The following is a 17,049-nucleotide window of genomic DNA, read 5'->3' as shown; positions in this document are numbered from 1 at the left end:
CTGATGGTGCGTAGGCGAGGTAGGGGGCACCTCCGGGACACAAAGGTTATCCCGGGGGAGGAGGCTGTTTCACAGCACCACTTGCTTGTCTGCGACGTAAGGGTGAAAGGTGCGAGGAGAGCTCGGCGGGTGAAGTACCAACCGAGAATGAAGGTGTGGAGGTTGAAAGAGGTGACAGTAAGAGAGGCTTTAAAAGAGAGGCTGAGTAGGGTCGAGGATGATGTGGTTGAGCTTGAAAGTGGTTGGATGTCAATGAAAGCTTGTCTGTTGGGAGCCGTTGGTGAGGTATGTGGATGGACAAAAGGACCACCGAGGCACTCGGAAACATGGTGGTGGGATGATGAAGTTGGAAAGAGGTTTGACGAGAAGAGGAAGAAGTTCAAGGAGTGGCAGAAGGCGAAGGGTACGGGAGCAGAACCAGCAGAGCATGAAAGTTATAAGGCAGGCAGGAAGGCTGCAAAGAAAAAGGTAGCAAAGGCGCAGGAGGCATGTAGGAAAATGTTCGGAGAACGCTTGGATTCGGAAGAGGGTCAGAAATCAGTATTCAGGATTGCAAAGCAGATAGCGAAAGAGAGGTGTGATGTGATGGGGGTGAGGTGCTTGAAGGATGAAGTGGGACAAATCGTTGTCGACCCAGATGGAATTAAAGGAAGATGGAAAAGATATATGGAAATGCTGTTGAATACAGAGAATGAATGGGATGGCAACATAGAGAGTAACCCTGTTTTCGGACCGGCAGAGAAGATAACTGAGAAGGAAGTTGAGGAAGCGATAAAAGCAATGAAGGGTAGAAAAGCGGGAGGGCCGACGGGAGTTGTGGGAGATATGTTGAAGGCAGCAGGAAGTTGGGGTGTGAAGAGAATGACAGAGATCTGTAATCTGGTGGTGAAAGAAGGCTGCATTCCAGTGGTTTGGGAACTGAGTACCCTCATCCCTCTATACAAGGGGAAAGGTGACCCTCTGGAGTGTGGGCTCGTACCGAGCGATAAAGTTATTGGAGCATGGAATGAAGGTATTGGAAAGGGTGTTGGAGAGGATGATAAGGAAGAAAGTGAAGATTGACGAAATGCAGTTTGGATTCATGCCAGGAAGAGGAACGACAGACGCGCTTTTCATTGTGAGGCAGTTGCAGGAGAAGTACATGGAGAAGAGGAAGAAGTTGTTTCTTGGGTTTGTTGATCTGGAGAAAGCATTCGATAGGGTACCACGCAAAGTATTGACATGGGCATTGAGGAAGTTAGGAGTGGAGGAATGGTTGATCAGAGTAGTGATGGCAATGTACAAAAGAGCGCGCACAGCTGTAAGGACGAAGGACGGGAACAGTGGTGAGTTTCAGGTGAAGGTGGGAATGCATCAGGGGTCGGTACTAAGTCCACTACTATTTGTAGCTGTGATGGACGTGCTGGCTCAGAACGTAAAGGAGGGTTTACCGTGGGAGTTGTTGTATGCAGATGATCTGGTGTTGATTGCGGAAAGTATGGATGGACTGAAGGAAAAGATGAACACGTGGAAGGAATGTATGGAGACAAAAGGTCTGAAGGTGAATATCGGAAAGACGAAGGTGATGGCAAGTGGTAAAGCATGTGGTGAGGTGGAAAGAACTGGGAAGTGGCCCTGTGCTGTGTGTAGGAAGGGTGTCGGAGTGAACTCCATTCAATGTACAATGTGCGCTGAGTGGGTTCATCAAAAATGTAGTGGTCTGAGAGGGTCATTAACCAGTGTGGCAGCTACATTCAAATGTAAGGTGTGCACAGAGGGAGCTGCAGATGGAGGAAATGTTGAGTTGGATCTTGGAGACGGCATGAAGCTGGAAGGTGTGAAAACATTTTGCTCCCTCGGAGACATGCTGAATGGAGAAGGTGGATCAGACTCGGCAACGGTTGCTCGAGTGAGATGTGCATGGAAGAAGTTTCGGGAACTGGGTGGCGTGCTGATGATGAGGGGAGTGTGGTTGAAGCTGAAGGGAAAGGTGTATGCTGCATGATGTGTGAGAAGTGTTATGATTTATGGGAGCGAGACATGGGTAATGAACGTAGAGCAGCAACGAAGGTTGGAAAGGGTGGAAATGCGAATGGTTCGGTGGATGTGTGGAGTATCGTTGAGAGAGAGGAAGACAAATGATGAATTGCAAAAGATGATGGGAATAGAGCCTGTGATTGATGCTGTGAAGAGGAACAGGTTGAGATGGTTTGGTCATGTGTTGAGGAAGGATGAAAGTGACTGGTTGAGAAGAGTGATGGAAATGAATGTAGAAGGAAGCAGAGGACGGGGAAGACCGAAAAAGACTTGGCTAAAGATGGTGGAAGAAGAAATGCGGGCAAGGGGGTTAACAAGGAGAGATGCAGAAAATAGGGCAAAATGGAGAAGATCGTCATGGGGACCGCAAGGCTAACCCCCGCTCTAGCAGGGAAAATGGCCTTAAAATGCATGTTGTATTTCAAATTGGCCACTATGTATTAGATTATATCAAATTCATGAAAATGACAAAAAAAACATCATCTTCTTCACAGCCACTTCAAAACAATTTTCCCAGAAAATGTCTCCCCAACTTTTCAATAGCGATCAACGCCCCTGTATGGGCCTATCACATTCATGACACAGACAGGTGAGTGGTGTGAATTTCTTATCCTGTCTCCTTTCTGGTCTGCTCTTTCCATGCGTTGTGCCCCCCCCCTCCCCCACCCCATCACCCTCTCTCCCCTCCTCCCCCCAGGTTTCTGCAGTTCTGCAGGGAACACGTCCCACAGCAACACCCCACTGGTGAAATTCCCAAAATACAGGAAACCTGTTCACCTTCACCCTTTCGTTCCCCTTTTTTAACCACTTGTGGAAACAAGTTCCACATTCTCTTCAATCTCATTCTTCCCTCTAAGTCTTCAAGACAGCTGTTCATCACAATCTCAGATCATGCTCTCTATCCAACCATGATCTTTTCCACCCCAAGTGACCCCATCATTGCGAATTTGGGGTGTTTTGATGGGGGCAGAAAAGATCAAGGTTTTGGATGGGGGAAGATAAAGAGATGGTGGCGAACAGCTGTTTTAAAGACCTGGCGAGAGGAGAGGGATTGAACAGAGTGATGGCGTTTGTTGCAGAGGCAGGAGAAAAGAGGAATGAAAGAGTGAAGGTGAGCAGAGAGTGTTGATTTTGGCAGTTTCACCAGAAGAGGGCTGCTGGCAGATCTTGTGTGACCTGCAGGAATATTTGGGGGAACTTTCCATTTTATTCTCTTCCTTTCTGCTCGAGGTGTTTCAGGAGCCTTTTTCAATAACACAAAAAAAAGCACATGAAACAAACACAGACCTCATTGGAAGTGATGTCAATCACACAACTCACCATTCGGCTTGTCACATTGCTCCTCCTCCTCCTCCAGACCAAAGGAGTTCACATCCTCGATTTTTATCTGCAGAATCTCAGGAAATCCTTCCAGCTCTTCAACCTTCATTCCACACACCAGCACTGTCGGCTGTTCCGATTCCGGCTGCACATCACAGGCATCCTTCTCACAGCCAACTTGAGCGTACATGGTGGGTGAACCTTCAGAGAGGAGGGAAACATACCACTCTTCCTGATGTTTAGTCCACTCTGCGTACCTTGATCTGACAAAGTGCCAACATGTGAAGTACCTCCATACTTGAGGCCTTATCTTCTGCTTAAATCAGTTACAGAACTTTAAACTTTCACCACACACCAACGCACACCCTGTGACCCCCCCCCCCCCCTCCCTCCCCCCAAAAAACAAAATTGCATGTCCGAAGACAATACTGTAAATTGTACAACATGTTGATGTGAACGTTGATTTGGCCACAGATAAAATATTTAAAAGTCTCGATATTTATGTAAAATCTGGGCCTGTTCCACAATTTTAGGATGAAGACATTCAATGGTGAGAAGGCCTCAAACACAAGCACAGGGGATGTGTATGGAGGAGTACTTGTGCTCACAGGTAATCCATGCCACAGGTGTGCTGATATGCAGACAGATTCCGGACATCAATAACTTTCAGGTGATAAATAAGAAACCACTTTACATAAAATCGAATGGAACAACAACATTCCTCTGGAACATGTCCGTGGGAATTCAGTTCATGTTCATCACACTGGGAAGTAGGACTGAATCACCTGTATTACAGGTTTCAAAGAAGAGCATTTGTATCATAAGATAGTTTGAACACGAGGAAAGTGATGTTTATTTGGAAATTAAATGAGCGTATTTACACAGGAAAGAGGAAGAAGCATCGGCAATTCCCAAAATTCAAAACGTGAGGGGGGAGAGGTTGCCAGACGGTACTTTCACACAGAGAGAGAAAGATTTGTCAGGATTGAAGGAAATATTTCAAGTGTTTGACCATTTGTGATTTGTTTAGACCTGGAAAAAAACACCACAATAAATCTATCCCAACACGATATGGACCTCAACACCCAATCGGGGACGAGGGGGGGGGCAGGGTGGGAGGGGGGGAGGGGGACATATTAAGTAGCTACAAACTCCATCATGTATAATTTTGGTTGAGATTGGATGAGGAACAACCAAATGTATCGCGGACAAAAATCGACAAACAGACAGACAGATAGATAGACACACGAAATTGCCTATTTTAGTATGATATATCTATCATATATGAAGGTTATCCATGGAAACATTGAAAAGCCCACTGTGTGCACAACACCGCCTATACCATGAGCAACAATGCTCCTCACAAAGATGTTTAAAATCCAAAATCTCCACAACTCTTCCTCTTCTCACGAAGATGTTTAAAACTCCAAATCTCCACAACTCTTCCTCTTCTCACGAAGATGTTTAAAACCCCAAATCTCCACAACTCTTCCTCTACACGCAAAGATGTTAAAAACCCCAAATCTCCACAACTCTTCCTCTTCTCACGAGGATGTTTAAAACCCCAAATCTCCACAACTCTTCCTCTTCTCACGAGAATGTTTAAAACCCCAAATCTCCACAACTCTTCCTCGACTCACGAGGATGTTTAAAACCCCAAATCTCCACAACTCTTCCTCGACTCACGAGGATGTTTAAAACCCCAAATCTCCACAACTCTTCCTCTACACACAAAGATGTTCAAAACCCCAAATCTCCACAACTCTTCCTCTTCTCACGAAGATGTTTGAACCCCGAAATCTCCACAGCTCTTCCTCGACTCACGAAGATGTTCAAAACCCCAAATCTCCACATCTCTTCCTCTACTCATGAAGATGATGAAAACCCAAAATCTCCACAACTCTTCCTCGACTCACGAAGATGTTTAAAACACGAAATATCCACAACACTTCCTCGACTCACGAAGATGTTTAAAACACGAAATATCCACAACACTTCCTCGACTCACGAAGATGTTTAAAACACGAAATATCCACAAGTCTTCCTCTACTCATGAAGATGATTAAAACCCAAAATCTCCACAACTCTTCCTCTACTCATGAAGATGTTTAAAACACGAAATATCCACAACTCTTCCTCGACTCACGAAGATGTTTAAAACACGAAATATCCATAGCTCTTCCTCGACTCACGAAGATGTTCAAAACCCCAAATCTCCACAACTCTTCCTCTACTCATGAAGATGTTTAAAACCCCAAATCTCCACAGCTCTTCCTCGACTCACGAAGATGTTCAAAACCCAAAATCTCCACAACTCTTCCTCTACTCATGAAGATGTTTAAAACACGAAATATCCACGAGTCTTCCTCTACTCACGAAGATGTTTAAAACCCGAAATCTCCACAACTCTTCCTCTACTCACGAAGATGTTTAAAACCCCAAATGGCATGTCCATTGTCCAGTGACCCAGATCCACGCTTGATTCACGCCGACTCTTCTTCCTCTCCATTTCACGACTTTTTCTTCTTCTCTTTTCTATTCCATGTTACTTCTACGTCTATCGGATCCCTTTCGATCGTTATCTCATCCCATCCTCGTTACTTCCAGTTTAAAAGTTTTATTTACAAAAATATTAAATCCGAATGTAAACGAGGAGGGAAAAAGGAGGTCCGACATGGCAAGCTGGCCGATGCACCTTCCTCAAGGTGTCTTGAAGACTTGGCGAGAAGATTGATTCGGAATCTTGAAATTCAGTTAACCACCAATGGTGATGGAACGTCACTTGAGGGTTGAGCACCTTCTGACGATTGTGGACATTTGGTTTTGTTGACTTGTATTTAGTTGTCGAGTCATCGGTGCAGACTCAGTGCTGGTTTGTATCTTTGCTGAGAGCGAGGGTGTTCCGCTGTGTTGGTGCTCCAATAACAGTAACACACACTTTGATGAATCACCCTTTTGGTTGATTTTGGTTGATGTCGGTGCTCCAATAACAGCAACACACACTTTGATGAATCACGCTTTTGGTTGATTTTGGTTGATGTCGATGCTCCAATAACAGTAACACACACTTTGATGAATCACCCTTTTGGTTGATTTTGGTTGATGTCGGTGCTCCAATAACAGTAACACACACTTTGATGAATCACCCTTTTGGTTGGTTTTGGTTGATGTCGGTGCTCCAATAACAGTAACACACACTTTGATGAATCACCCTTTTGGTTGATCGGGGGTGCAAACATCCCTCCCTCCTCCCATTTCTCGTTTTCATTGCTAAATTATTTGTTGTGATATTGTTTGCAGACCAGTGACAGATACAGAGTGGTGGTGCAGCGGCTACCGCTGGGTATACACAATCGCCTTGCACCTACCGAGGACGCGGAGCGATCACCATGCCGGGCTCGTCCAGGACGCCCGGGCATGCCCACTCTCGACTTGCCAGGCCTCGTCCGGGACGCCCGGGCATGCCCGCTCTCGACTTGCCAGGCCTCGTCCAGGACGCCCGGGCACGCCCCCTCTCGCCTTTCCCAGGCAAACGCTCCGGGATAATGTGTATATATATTGCTGCCCGATAAACGGGCTTTTCAGAGTACCCAAGTTGATTTGACACAATAAAGAAACACGGACTAATTCCAGCTTTTTGTCGCGTCCATTCTTCCGATTTACGTTGGAGCATAGCTCCTACATTGGTGACCCGACACGGACACGGCAGTTGCCCTCAATCTGCCTACCTTCTGGGAGGCTCACGCGGCGGTTTGGTTCGCCCAGGCGGACTCCCTGTTCGCCCTGCGAGGCATCACGGCCGACGACACCCGCTTCCACCATGTGGTAGCAGCACTCGGCTCAGCCACCGCAGCCCGCACCCTGAGCCTCCTCGAGAGCCCGCCAGCCGCTGACAAATAAGACGCGATTAAAAAGCTCCTCCTCGATGCTTTCGCCCTATCAGCGGAACGCGCACGGCGCCTGCTCGACCTGCCCGAGCTCGGCGACACGCGCCCGTCCGAGCGAATGGACTACATGCTTTCGCTGCTCGGCGAGCACTCTCCGGCATTCCTGTTCCAGGAGCTGTTCCTCCGTCAGCTGCCTAGCCCGGTACGCCTCGCCCTGGCAAGCACGACGATCACGGATCCCCGCGCCCTCGCCAGGGAAGCCGACAAGATCTCCGCGGCAGGCCAACGCATTGGAGCAGCGACCTGGAGCCCACCGCCGCCCAAAGCAACGCCGAATGGCGCCCGAGCACCCGGCACGGTCGACGACCGAACTGCCTACGCAATTGGCGGCCGCTACGCCGCGCCGACCACCTCCAGCACGACGACCGGGGGCCTCCACCTGACCAGGCGTGGTGTTATTATCATGCCAGGTTCGGACAGAAGGCCCGGACATGCCGACCCCTGTGCACCTTCGGCAAGCCGGGAAACGGCCGGGCCGGCGTTCATTACCAGCCATGAGCGCCAGCCACACGGGCAACTTACTTTTCATCACGGACAAAGCGTCCGGACGGCGCTTCCTGTGTGACACCGGTGTCCAACTGAGCGTCATACCCGCCTCCAATCAGGACAGGCAGTCCGCGGTTTGCGGCCCCTCCTTGGCTGCGGCCAACGGATCGGCCATCCGCACCTTCGGCCCGCGCAACGTCACCCTCTGCTTTGGCGGCCAACGCTTTAATTGGACTTTTGTAACCGCAAGCGTGCCCATGCCTCTGCTAGGCGCCGACTTCCTCTGCGCACACGGACTGCTGGTGGACGTCCAACGGCGTCGCCTCATCAACGCCGAGACCTTCAGCTCCCTGGCATGCACATTGAGCAGCTCCGCTCTGACCGAGCTGGCATGCGCCCTCCCGGCGGCGAACGAGTTTGCTCGCCTGCTCACGGAGTTCCCGGCCCTCACGCGGCCGACGTTTTCGGCCGTCGCAGTACGACATGGGATCGAGCACCACATACCAACCAGGGGCCCGCCGGTCTACGCCAGAGCCTGCCGCCTCGACCCAGCCGAGCTCGCCGTGGCCAAAGCCGAGTTCGACGCTTTGGAACACCTCGGCATCGTGCGGCGCTCCGACAGCGCGTGGGCTTTGCCACTACACATCGTCCCAAAACGAGGGGGCGGCTGGCGCCCATGTGGCGACTCCCACCGCCTTAACGACGCTACCACCCCCGACAGGTATCCGATCCCGCACATCCAAGACTTCTCCGCCCGTTTGGCAGGACGGGTCATTTTTTTCAAAGATCGATTTAATACGGGGATACCACCAGGTACCTGTCAGGGCGGCCGACGTCCCAAAAACGGCCGTCATCACGCCGTTCAGCTTATTCGAATTCCTGCGAATGCCATTTGGCCTCAAGAATGCGGCTCAGGCGTTCCAGCGCTTGATGGATGGCGTGCTGCGCGACCTGCCGTTCCTCTTCGTTTACCTGGACGACATCCTCGTCGCCAGCACGTCCCGGGCCGAGCACCTCCTCCACCTCCTATCACTGTTCAGGCGCCTCAGCGAGCACGGCCTCATCGTCAATCCGGCCAAATGCCACTTCAGCACGACGGCCGTTGATTTTTTGGGCCACCACATCACCAAGAATGGGGCCGTGCCGCTGCCAACCAAGGTCGAGGCCATCACCACGTTTCCGCGTCCCCACTCCATAAAGGCCCTGCAGGAATTCCTGGGAATGGTGAATTTCTATCACCGCTTCGTGCCCCGCGCTGCTCAACTCATGCGGCCCCTCTACGAAGCCCTCCGGGGCAAGCCGGCCAAGCACGACGTCGTCTGGTCCGCAGCAATGGACGCGGCCTTTAAAAGCTCAAAGCGGGCCCTCGCCGACGCAACACTGCTCGCTCACCCGGTGCTCAACGCTCCCATCGCCCTTACCACGGATGCCTCCTACTACGCGGTGGGCGCCGTGCATGAGAAATGGGTGAACGGGGTTTGGCAGCCACTCGCTTTTTTCAGCCGGCAACTCCGGCCGAACGAGCTCAAATATAGCACGTTTGACCGTGAGGTCCTCGGTCTACACCTGGCCATTCGCCATTTCCGCCACCTCCTGGAGGGCCGACCCTTCACGGCGTTCGTCGACCACAAGCCATTGGTTTACGCAATGGCCAAGGTCACGGAGCCGTGGTCGGCCCGCCAACAGCGCCACCTCTCCGCCGTGTCGGGGTTTACCACGGACATCCGGCACGTCGCCGGCAAAGACAACGCCATGGCCGACTGTCTTTCTCGGGCCAGCGCGAACGCGGTCCACCTCGGCGTGGACTTCGCGCTTATGGCGGCGGACCAAACCACCGACACCACAGTGCAAGCCCTCCGGGCGGCGGACACGGACCTCCGCCTGGCCGACATCCCCTTCGCGGACACTGTCCTGCTCTGCGACGTCTCCCAAGGCCAGCCTCGCCCCATCGTGCCCGTCACCTGGCAACGCCGCATCTTCGCCTCCCTCCACGGCCTTTCCCACCCGGGCCGGAAAGCTTCCCAGAAGCTGGTGTCGGCGTGATTCGTCTGGCACGGCTTTCGACGGGACGTCCGCGATTGGACCAGCACCTGCACAGCCTGCCAACAGGCCAAGGTCCACCGACACACCCAGGCCCCGCTGGCACCTTTCACCGTGCCCGAACGACATTTCGACCACGTCAACGTGGACCTGGTGGGCCCCCTCCCCCCATCACGGGGTTTCACACACCTGCTCACCATGGTGGACAGGACCACCAGGTGGCCGGAGGCCGTTCCCCTCGTCTCCACCACCACCGCCGACGTGGCGCAGGCTTTCATCGCCACCTGGGTCACCCGCTTCGGCGCACCGGCGGACATCTCGTCGGACCGCGGACCGCAGTTCATCTCCGAGCTGTGGGGCGCGGTCGCCCGCAACCTGGGGGTCAGGCTCCACCGTACTACGGCCTACCACCCCCAAACCAACGGGTTGTGCAAGCGATTCCACCGCTCCATGAAGGCCGCGCTCATGGCCGGCCTTCAGGACGGCGGTTGGGCCGACCGGCTGCCGTGGGTCCTTTCGGGCCTCCGCACGGCCCCCAAGGAGGACCTCCGGGCGTCCACCACCGAGCTTGTCTACGGCCAGGCGCTACGCGTCCCGGGCGAATTCGTGCCCGATGCTACCAATCCCTGGTCCGCAGCTCACCAGCGCTCGGACCTCCAGGAGACCGCCCGACGGTTTGCCCCCGTGCCGACGTCCCACCACGGTGACCCCCAGTCCTACGTCCCCCCAGCGCTTCGCACAGCGGAGTACGTTTTTGTGCGTCATGACGCACATCGGGGGCCACTCCGGCTGCTGTACGACGGGCCCTTCCTGGTCCTGCGACGGGACGACAAGTCGTTCGTCATCGACATCGGCAGCAGGTCAGATCGGATTGCGGTGGACCGCCTCAAGCCGGCGCACGTGGACATCGACCAACCGCCATGGTTGGCCCTTCCGCCGCGGTGAGGCCGCCCCCCGTCCACGGTGCCCCCCACTCGACCGCCCACCACCACACCGGACCCCCCCCCCCCCCACGACCCACCAGGGGTCGCTTCGGCCGGGTCATCAGGACCCCCCTTAAATTGACCCTGCCGGTGCAAGTCGATTCTGGGGGGATGTGTGTAGCGGCTACCGCTGGGTATACACAATCGCCTTGCACCTACCGAGGACGCGGAGCGATCACCATGCTGGGCTCGTCCAGGACGCCGGGCATGCCGCTCTCGACTTGCCAGGCCTCATCCGGGACGCCCGGGCATGTCCAGACACGCCCGGGCATGCCCGCTCTCGACTGGCCAGGCCTCGTCCGGGATGCCCGGGCATGCCCAGACACGCCCGGGCATGCCCACTCTCGACTTGCCAGGCCTCGTCCAGGACGCCCGGGCACGCCCCCTCTCGCCTTTCCCGGGCAAACGCTCCGGGATAATGTGTATATATATTGCTGCCCGATAAACGGACTTTTCAGAGTACCCGAGTTCATTTGACACAATAAAGAAACTCGGACAAATTCCAGCTTTTTGTTGCGTCCATTCTTCCGATTTACGTTGGAGCATAGCTCCTACAGTGGCATCATTCAACGTTCTCTCCATGTGTAAATAAGACCAGTTCTCTTTGTTAATCCAGTTGGTGGTTTATTGCAACTTCAACAATGAACACGGTCTGAAAGACAGAAGCACAAACATAATGATCAGTAATGATAAAGAATCCTCTATCTCCCCCCATGTCTTTGGCATGGAAAATATAAGTGTATAACAAGTATGTGTGTCTTTTGGCATGACAAAGACTGAGAATATGAAGAATATATGTAACGAACTATGAAGCTAATTGAAGAACTGGTGAACCAGAAACCAAACACAATGTCAGTAATGGTCAATGCCAGGATCACATGTCATAGTCAGAGTGCCAGGCAGGCTTGCTCGTGCTTCAGCCGGACCGTCTTGGTGCAGCAGCTGGTTTGTCAAGTGCAGGGCGTGTGGTAACCGTATTGGGTTTGGGATCACTGACTTGAGGAGGTGACATTGGAGGCACTGCGCTGATATGCCGAGTTACCTGCGATGACTTAGCCATAGATGGGGATGTAGCATCATCAAAGAGCTGAGGGCGGCCAGGAGGGCTCCGGTTGACCCTGGGTGATTCAACAGGAAACGTAGCAGGTGGCTGCAGTGGAGTGGTGTCAGAGTTGATGGTGGAATGTTGCGGTGGCATTGGACTAGTAATGGATGGGCCACAAGCCTCCTTGTGACTGGCCAGGGTTGTGGTGTGCACAATGCATGGGGGTGGGATGTTCTGCCGAACCATTGGTCTCTGCACTCCAATATCACCATCGATCGTCAATCTTGGTAGGGGCGTTAGCACAGGAATGTACTTTCACAGGAATTTCCTATTGCGCAGAGTAACCCTTCCTGAACCATCAACTCTTACCACATATTGATCAAACTGGCGAACCTCGGTGATGATGCCGGTTTTGTCCCATTTGAGGGGGTGTGGCCCGGTCTGATACTGGATGCGAACACAGTCGCCGACAACAAGGGGCAAGAGTCTCTTGGTATGTTCAGACCAGCACTCAGCGTCTCTCATGTGGCGGTTGCGAAGTGCTTCCTCCCGAGCCTCCAGAGTCCCACGCCAGGTGTTATGAGGTTTGTAGCTGCCAGGTGGTATTGGGATGAAGTCTCGAATTGGGCGGCCAAAAATGCACATCGCTGGAGAGAGTTTTGTGTCTCTGTCTGGAGTGTTTCTATACTGGAGCAGTGCACGTTGGAATGCATCGGTATCAAGGCCTCCATTAGGGCTAGTGTTGTCCATGAGAAGACGCTTCACAGTCTTGACACCAACTTCAGCACGGCAGTTGCTATGTGGATAAGCTACTGAGGAGAGTCGATGATGTACACCCCAGTCCTTGAGGAATTGACGTGTAGCGATAGCTGTGAATTCAGGACCACCATCGGAAGCGAATTCATCAGGGATACCAAATGTGACGAAGGTACGTCTTAGGCAAGCGATGAGTCCACCTGCACCATGTGAAGCTCTCTCAACTATCGGCCAGTTAGAATACCGGTCGACCACTACCAAGTAGTTGCATCCTTTGTAGTGAAAGTAGTCGGCACACTTGCATTGGAATGGATAATCTGGAGGTGTCAGAGGAGTGGGTGGTGCACTTGGATTGGAGGGCGCAATCCGATTACAATGGTAGTGTAGTGAAATTATACCAAGGTGAACCCAGGGGTGCTCGCTACGGAAGGGGCGTCTATAAGACCCAGGACAACCGGGGCGCGCGGACACTCCAGCGGAACTCACTGTGACATAGTCCTGTAGTTTGAATGGTATGTACGCCCCAAATGCTGCGCTGACAATGCGCTGCGCTAACCATTGTTATATTGAATCAACCATTGCTGCTCATGAAATGCTCTGATTTTAATGCCTGTTGCATGCATGTATTCTTACAGGATGTACTTCAGATCTAAATGATATTAAACCTACCCAGAGGTCAAATCGTGTCTGAGCTTGATTTTCACGACATTTAATATCATTTAGATCGCCGGAATGGCTGATCACAAGATGATCGTGGTACCGATTCTCGGAGCCGACCCTCAAGCTGAGGGATCAGCATCGGAATTCGCTCACTGGCTCAACACGCTGGAGAATTACTTTGCTGCTCACGAGACAGAGCCCACCGCTGCGATAAAGCTGTCCTTGTTACAGTCGAAGGTCTATCACACTGTTTTCCGGAACATTTCTCGATTTGGGACGTACGCTACGGCTCTAGCCGAGCTGAAGCGCCTCTACGTAAAGACACGGAGCACTGTGCATGGCCGGCATCAACTCTCTCAGCGGCGACAGCAACCAACTGAATCGATCGATCGCTTCGCACAGGAGTTGCGCTACCTGTTGGCAGACTGCGTGCAGGACGTCCGGACCCACGAGCAAGTGCAGGACGACTTGCTCCGAGATTCATTCATCTCCGGAATTAGTTCTGGAGTCTTGCGGCTCCGACTCTTGGAGGTCGCGGATCTGACATTTACAGAAGCACTACGGCTGGCACGCGTATACACAGATGCCCGAGAACAATTGACCGCATATGATCACCCACGAGTCGTGGCGGGGACCTCGCAACTCGCGCGACCTGAGAGGGCTACCGCCGAGGATATGGAGGGGGACCCGACCACCACTACGGCCGAGTCTCTGGGAGCTCCTGAAGCGGACTCCGCTTCCGGCCTCACTGCTGCCGCCGCTGCCCGGCCACGGCCTGACCGGTATGCAAAATGTTATTTTTGTGGAAATCGGCAGCACCCTCGCTCTGAATGCCCGGCCCGGGAGGCGACATGTCACCTGTGCTCCACCAAGGGCCATTTTGCAAAGGTCTGCAGGAAGGCCGCTCGGGGCTCGCATCCCCGCGCGACCTTGAATGGGCTCATCGCGGAGCCAACGGATCGAGCGCCGGACGGGGCGCCTCACTCAGCTTTGAAGAGCCGCTCTCCTTCTCGCGGGCCTCTGGCTACCCGCCCGACCTTGGTGAGATACATCGGGCCGCCGAAACAAATGGCGCGAACGCGACCGGTCACAGCGCGACCGACCTTGACTGGCGTTCGAACGCCTACTTCAAACAAGCGACATGCTCCTGCTTTGGAAACTCCTCTCGAAGTGCGGCAAACACAGCACGTGACACGAGCCCCATCTGACGGCAGCTTTTACGAATTACATGCACCCACTTTGGCATGTGAATCTGCAGACGGCAGAGATCTTTCTCACGTGACGCGAGCGCCATCTGGCGGCGGCTCTTACGAATTACATGTACCCACTTTGGCATATGGATCTGCTGAAGGCAGAGATCTTTCTCACGTGGCTCGAGCGCCATTTGGCGGCTGCTCTTACGACCAACACACACCCACTCTGGCGAATGAAACTGCTGATGAGCCAACTGACTTCAATGCTCCTGCTGAGGCCCAACCTGCCGACGCTGCCCGAAGGATTGCAGCCGGCGTGGGATCCACCCGCGAGGCGCGATCTTCTCGCCCGGCTGGTACTATACCTGCCGGGTCTGCCGGCCTAGCGCAGGCCATCATTCCGCTCACGGTCGCGGGCGTTTTTGCGCAAGCTTTGATTGACACGGGGTCCATGGATAGTTTTATCGATCAGCGACTCGTGCATCAACATGGGTGGCCGGTTCTCGGGACAACCCACCGGATCTTCATGGCCTCTCAGGGACTTCGGTTGAGCACAAAAGGGGCGTGTCGATTGAAACTTGTGATAAAGGGACGCACGTTCCCGGACGTGTATCTCATGGTATTACCGGCCTTATGCGCTGACGTTCTGTTAGGACTTGATTTCCTTAAGCGGCATGGACGTTTGGAAATAGACTTCGGAGGGCCGGACACGCTCGCTGTGTGCGCCCTCGCTCAAATGGACATGGAGCCACTCTCACTGTTCCCCAACCTGACCACTGATTGTACCCCTGTAGCCGTCAAATCGCGGCGCTACTCTCGCGCGGACGCGCAATTCATTGCGGAAGAAATGGCCCTGCTCTTAAAGGATGGTATCATAGAACACAGTAGGTCACCATGGCGGGCCCAAGTCTTAGTGGTGCGGAGTGAGGCCCACCGCCGGCGTATGGTAATCGACTATTCGCAGACGATTAATCGTTTTACACAGCTGGATGCCTACCCCTTACCGGGGATGGACGCCCTGGTACGCCAGGTGGCCCTGTATTCCGTTTATAGCACTCTCGATCTGCGTAGTGCGTATCATCAAGTCCCCATCTCTAGGGCTGATCGCGTCTTTACAGCCTTTGAATCGGGTCAGCGGTTGTACCAGTTCACGAGACTTCCCTTTGGGGTAACGAACAGTGTCTCTTGTTTTCAGAGAGCTATGGATGACCTCGTTGCGAAGGAGAATTTGACCGATGTCTTTGTCTATCTGGACAATCTTACGGTTTGTGGGTATGACCAGGAGCATCACGACACTAATCTGAAACGCTTCCTCGAGGTCGCGCGGAAATATCGCCTAACCATGAATGCGGCGAAGTGTCAATACTCTCAACGCACGGTAGACCTTTTGGGGTACACCGTGACCCATGGCTCCGTCTCTCCGGATAAGGAGCGTCTGCGCCCTTTGCTCGATATGGCTCCGCCTAGCGATCGGGCTTCACTGAAACGCGCTCTAGGGCTGTTCGCCCACTACTCAAAGTGGGTGCAAAATTTCTCCGTGAAGCTCCGCCCCCTCGTGGCCTGCGACACTTTCCCCATGGGCCCGGCCGCCCTGGCGGCCTTCGAGGGCCTTAAAGTCGACATCGCTGGCGCCGCTGTCGCGACGATTGACGAGAGTGCCTCTTTCATTTTGGAGAGTGATGCCTCGGATCATGCGATAGCGGCGACTCTCTCCCAAGGAGGCCGCCCTGTGGCTTTCTTCTCGCGGACTCTCACCTCCGCCGAGCGGAGGCATTCGTCTGTCGAAAAGGAAGCGTACGCGATCGTCGAATCAATTCGGCGATGGCGGCCGTATCTGCTTGGGCGGAGTTTCCAAATCATCACGGACCAACAGAGTGTTGCGTTTATGTACGACACCTTACATGCTCAGCGCATTAAGAATGAGAAAATCACCCGTTGGCGTATCGAACTCGCCGACTTCTGCTACACCATCAAATACCGCCCAGGGAAGGATAACCTGGTCGCTGACGCCTTATCGAGGCCGGCCACTTGCGCGGGGGTTGTAACTTTGGAGGGGCTGCGCACTTTGCACAGCACTATGTGTCATCCCGGGGTAACGCGCCTCGCGCATTTTGTGCGCGCGGGCAATCTGCCGTACTCAATTGAGGACATCCGCCGCATCTGCCGTGATTGCGCGATCTGTGCGGAACTCAAACCGCGTTTTTATAACCCCCCTATGGGGTCACTCATTAGGGCTACTAGACCGTGGGAGCGCTTGGCGATGGACTTCAAAGGGCCGCTGCCAATGTCGAGCAACTCTCGCTATCTGCTCACTATCGTCGATGAGTATTCCCGATTCCCCTTTGCTTACACGTGCGGGGATATGTCGGCTGCCACGGTTATTCGGTGCCTGCAGAATTTGTTCTCTATGTTCGGGTATCCGGCTTACGTGCATACCGATCGGGGTGCGGTGTTCCTGTCCCAGGAGGTGAGGGGCTACTTGCTCCAGCATAATGTCGCTTCGAGCTACACCACCCCGTACCGGCCCCAAGCGAATGGACAGATCGAACGCTTTAATGGGATTATATGGCGGGCCGTCATGCTAAGCCTTCGGACCCTCGGCC

At 53.4% G+C, this 17,049-nt stretch overlaps 1 protein-coding gene across 2 annotated transcripts in view; it reads right to left on the bottom strand.

Annotated features, from left to right (window-relative positions):
* Window positions 1-17,049, bottom strand: part of LOC144892330 (uncharacterized) — a 52,211-nt gene that overhangs the window by 16,231 nt on the left and 18,931 nt on the right. The window contains exons 1-2 of one of the 2 annotated variants that reach the window (XM_078778322.1): window positions 5,759-5,850; window positions 3,337-3,537 (exon numbers count right to left, since the gene is read on the bottom strand). In XM_078778322.1, the coding sequence (XP_078634448.1) occupies window positions 3,337-3,526 (190 nt within the window). In that variant the 5' untranslated portion in view covers window positions 3,527-3,537; window positions 5,759-5,850. Of the gene's footprint in view, window positions 1-3,336; window positions 3,538-5,758; window positions 5,851-17,049 lie in introns of those variants that run through there. The other variant, XM_078778321.1, reaches the window with a different exon arrangement.

Source organism: Myxine glutinosa, chromosome 5 (assembly GCF_964187855.1).
Source record: "Myxine glutinosa chromosome 5, kmMyxGlut1.1, whole genome shotgun sequence".
Lineage (NCBI taxonomy): Eukaryota > Metazoa > Chordata > Myxini > Myxiniformes > Myxinidae > Myxine > Myxine glutinosa.
Note: the sequence above shows the minus strand (reverse complement) of the source record. Positions and strands in the feature narration are given on the sequence as shown.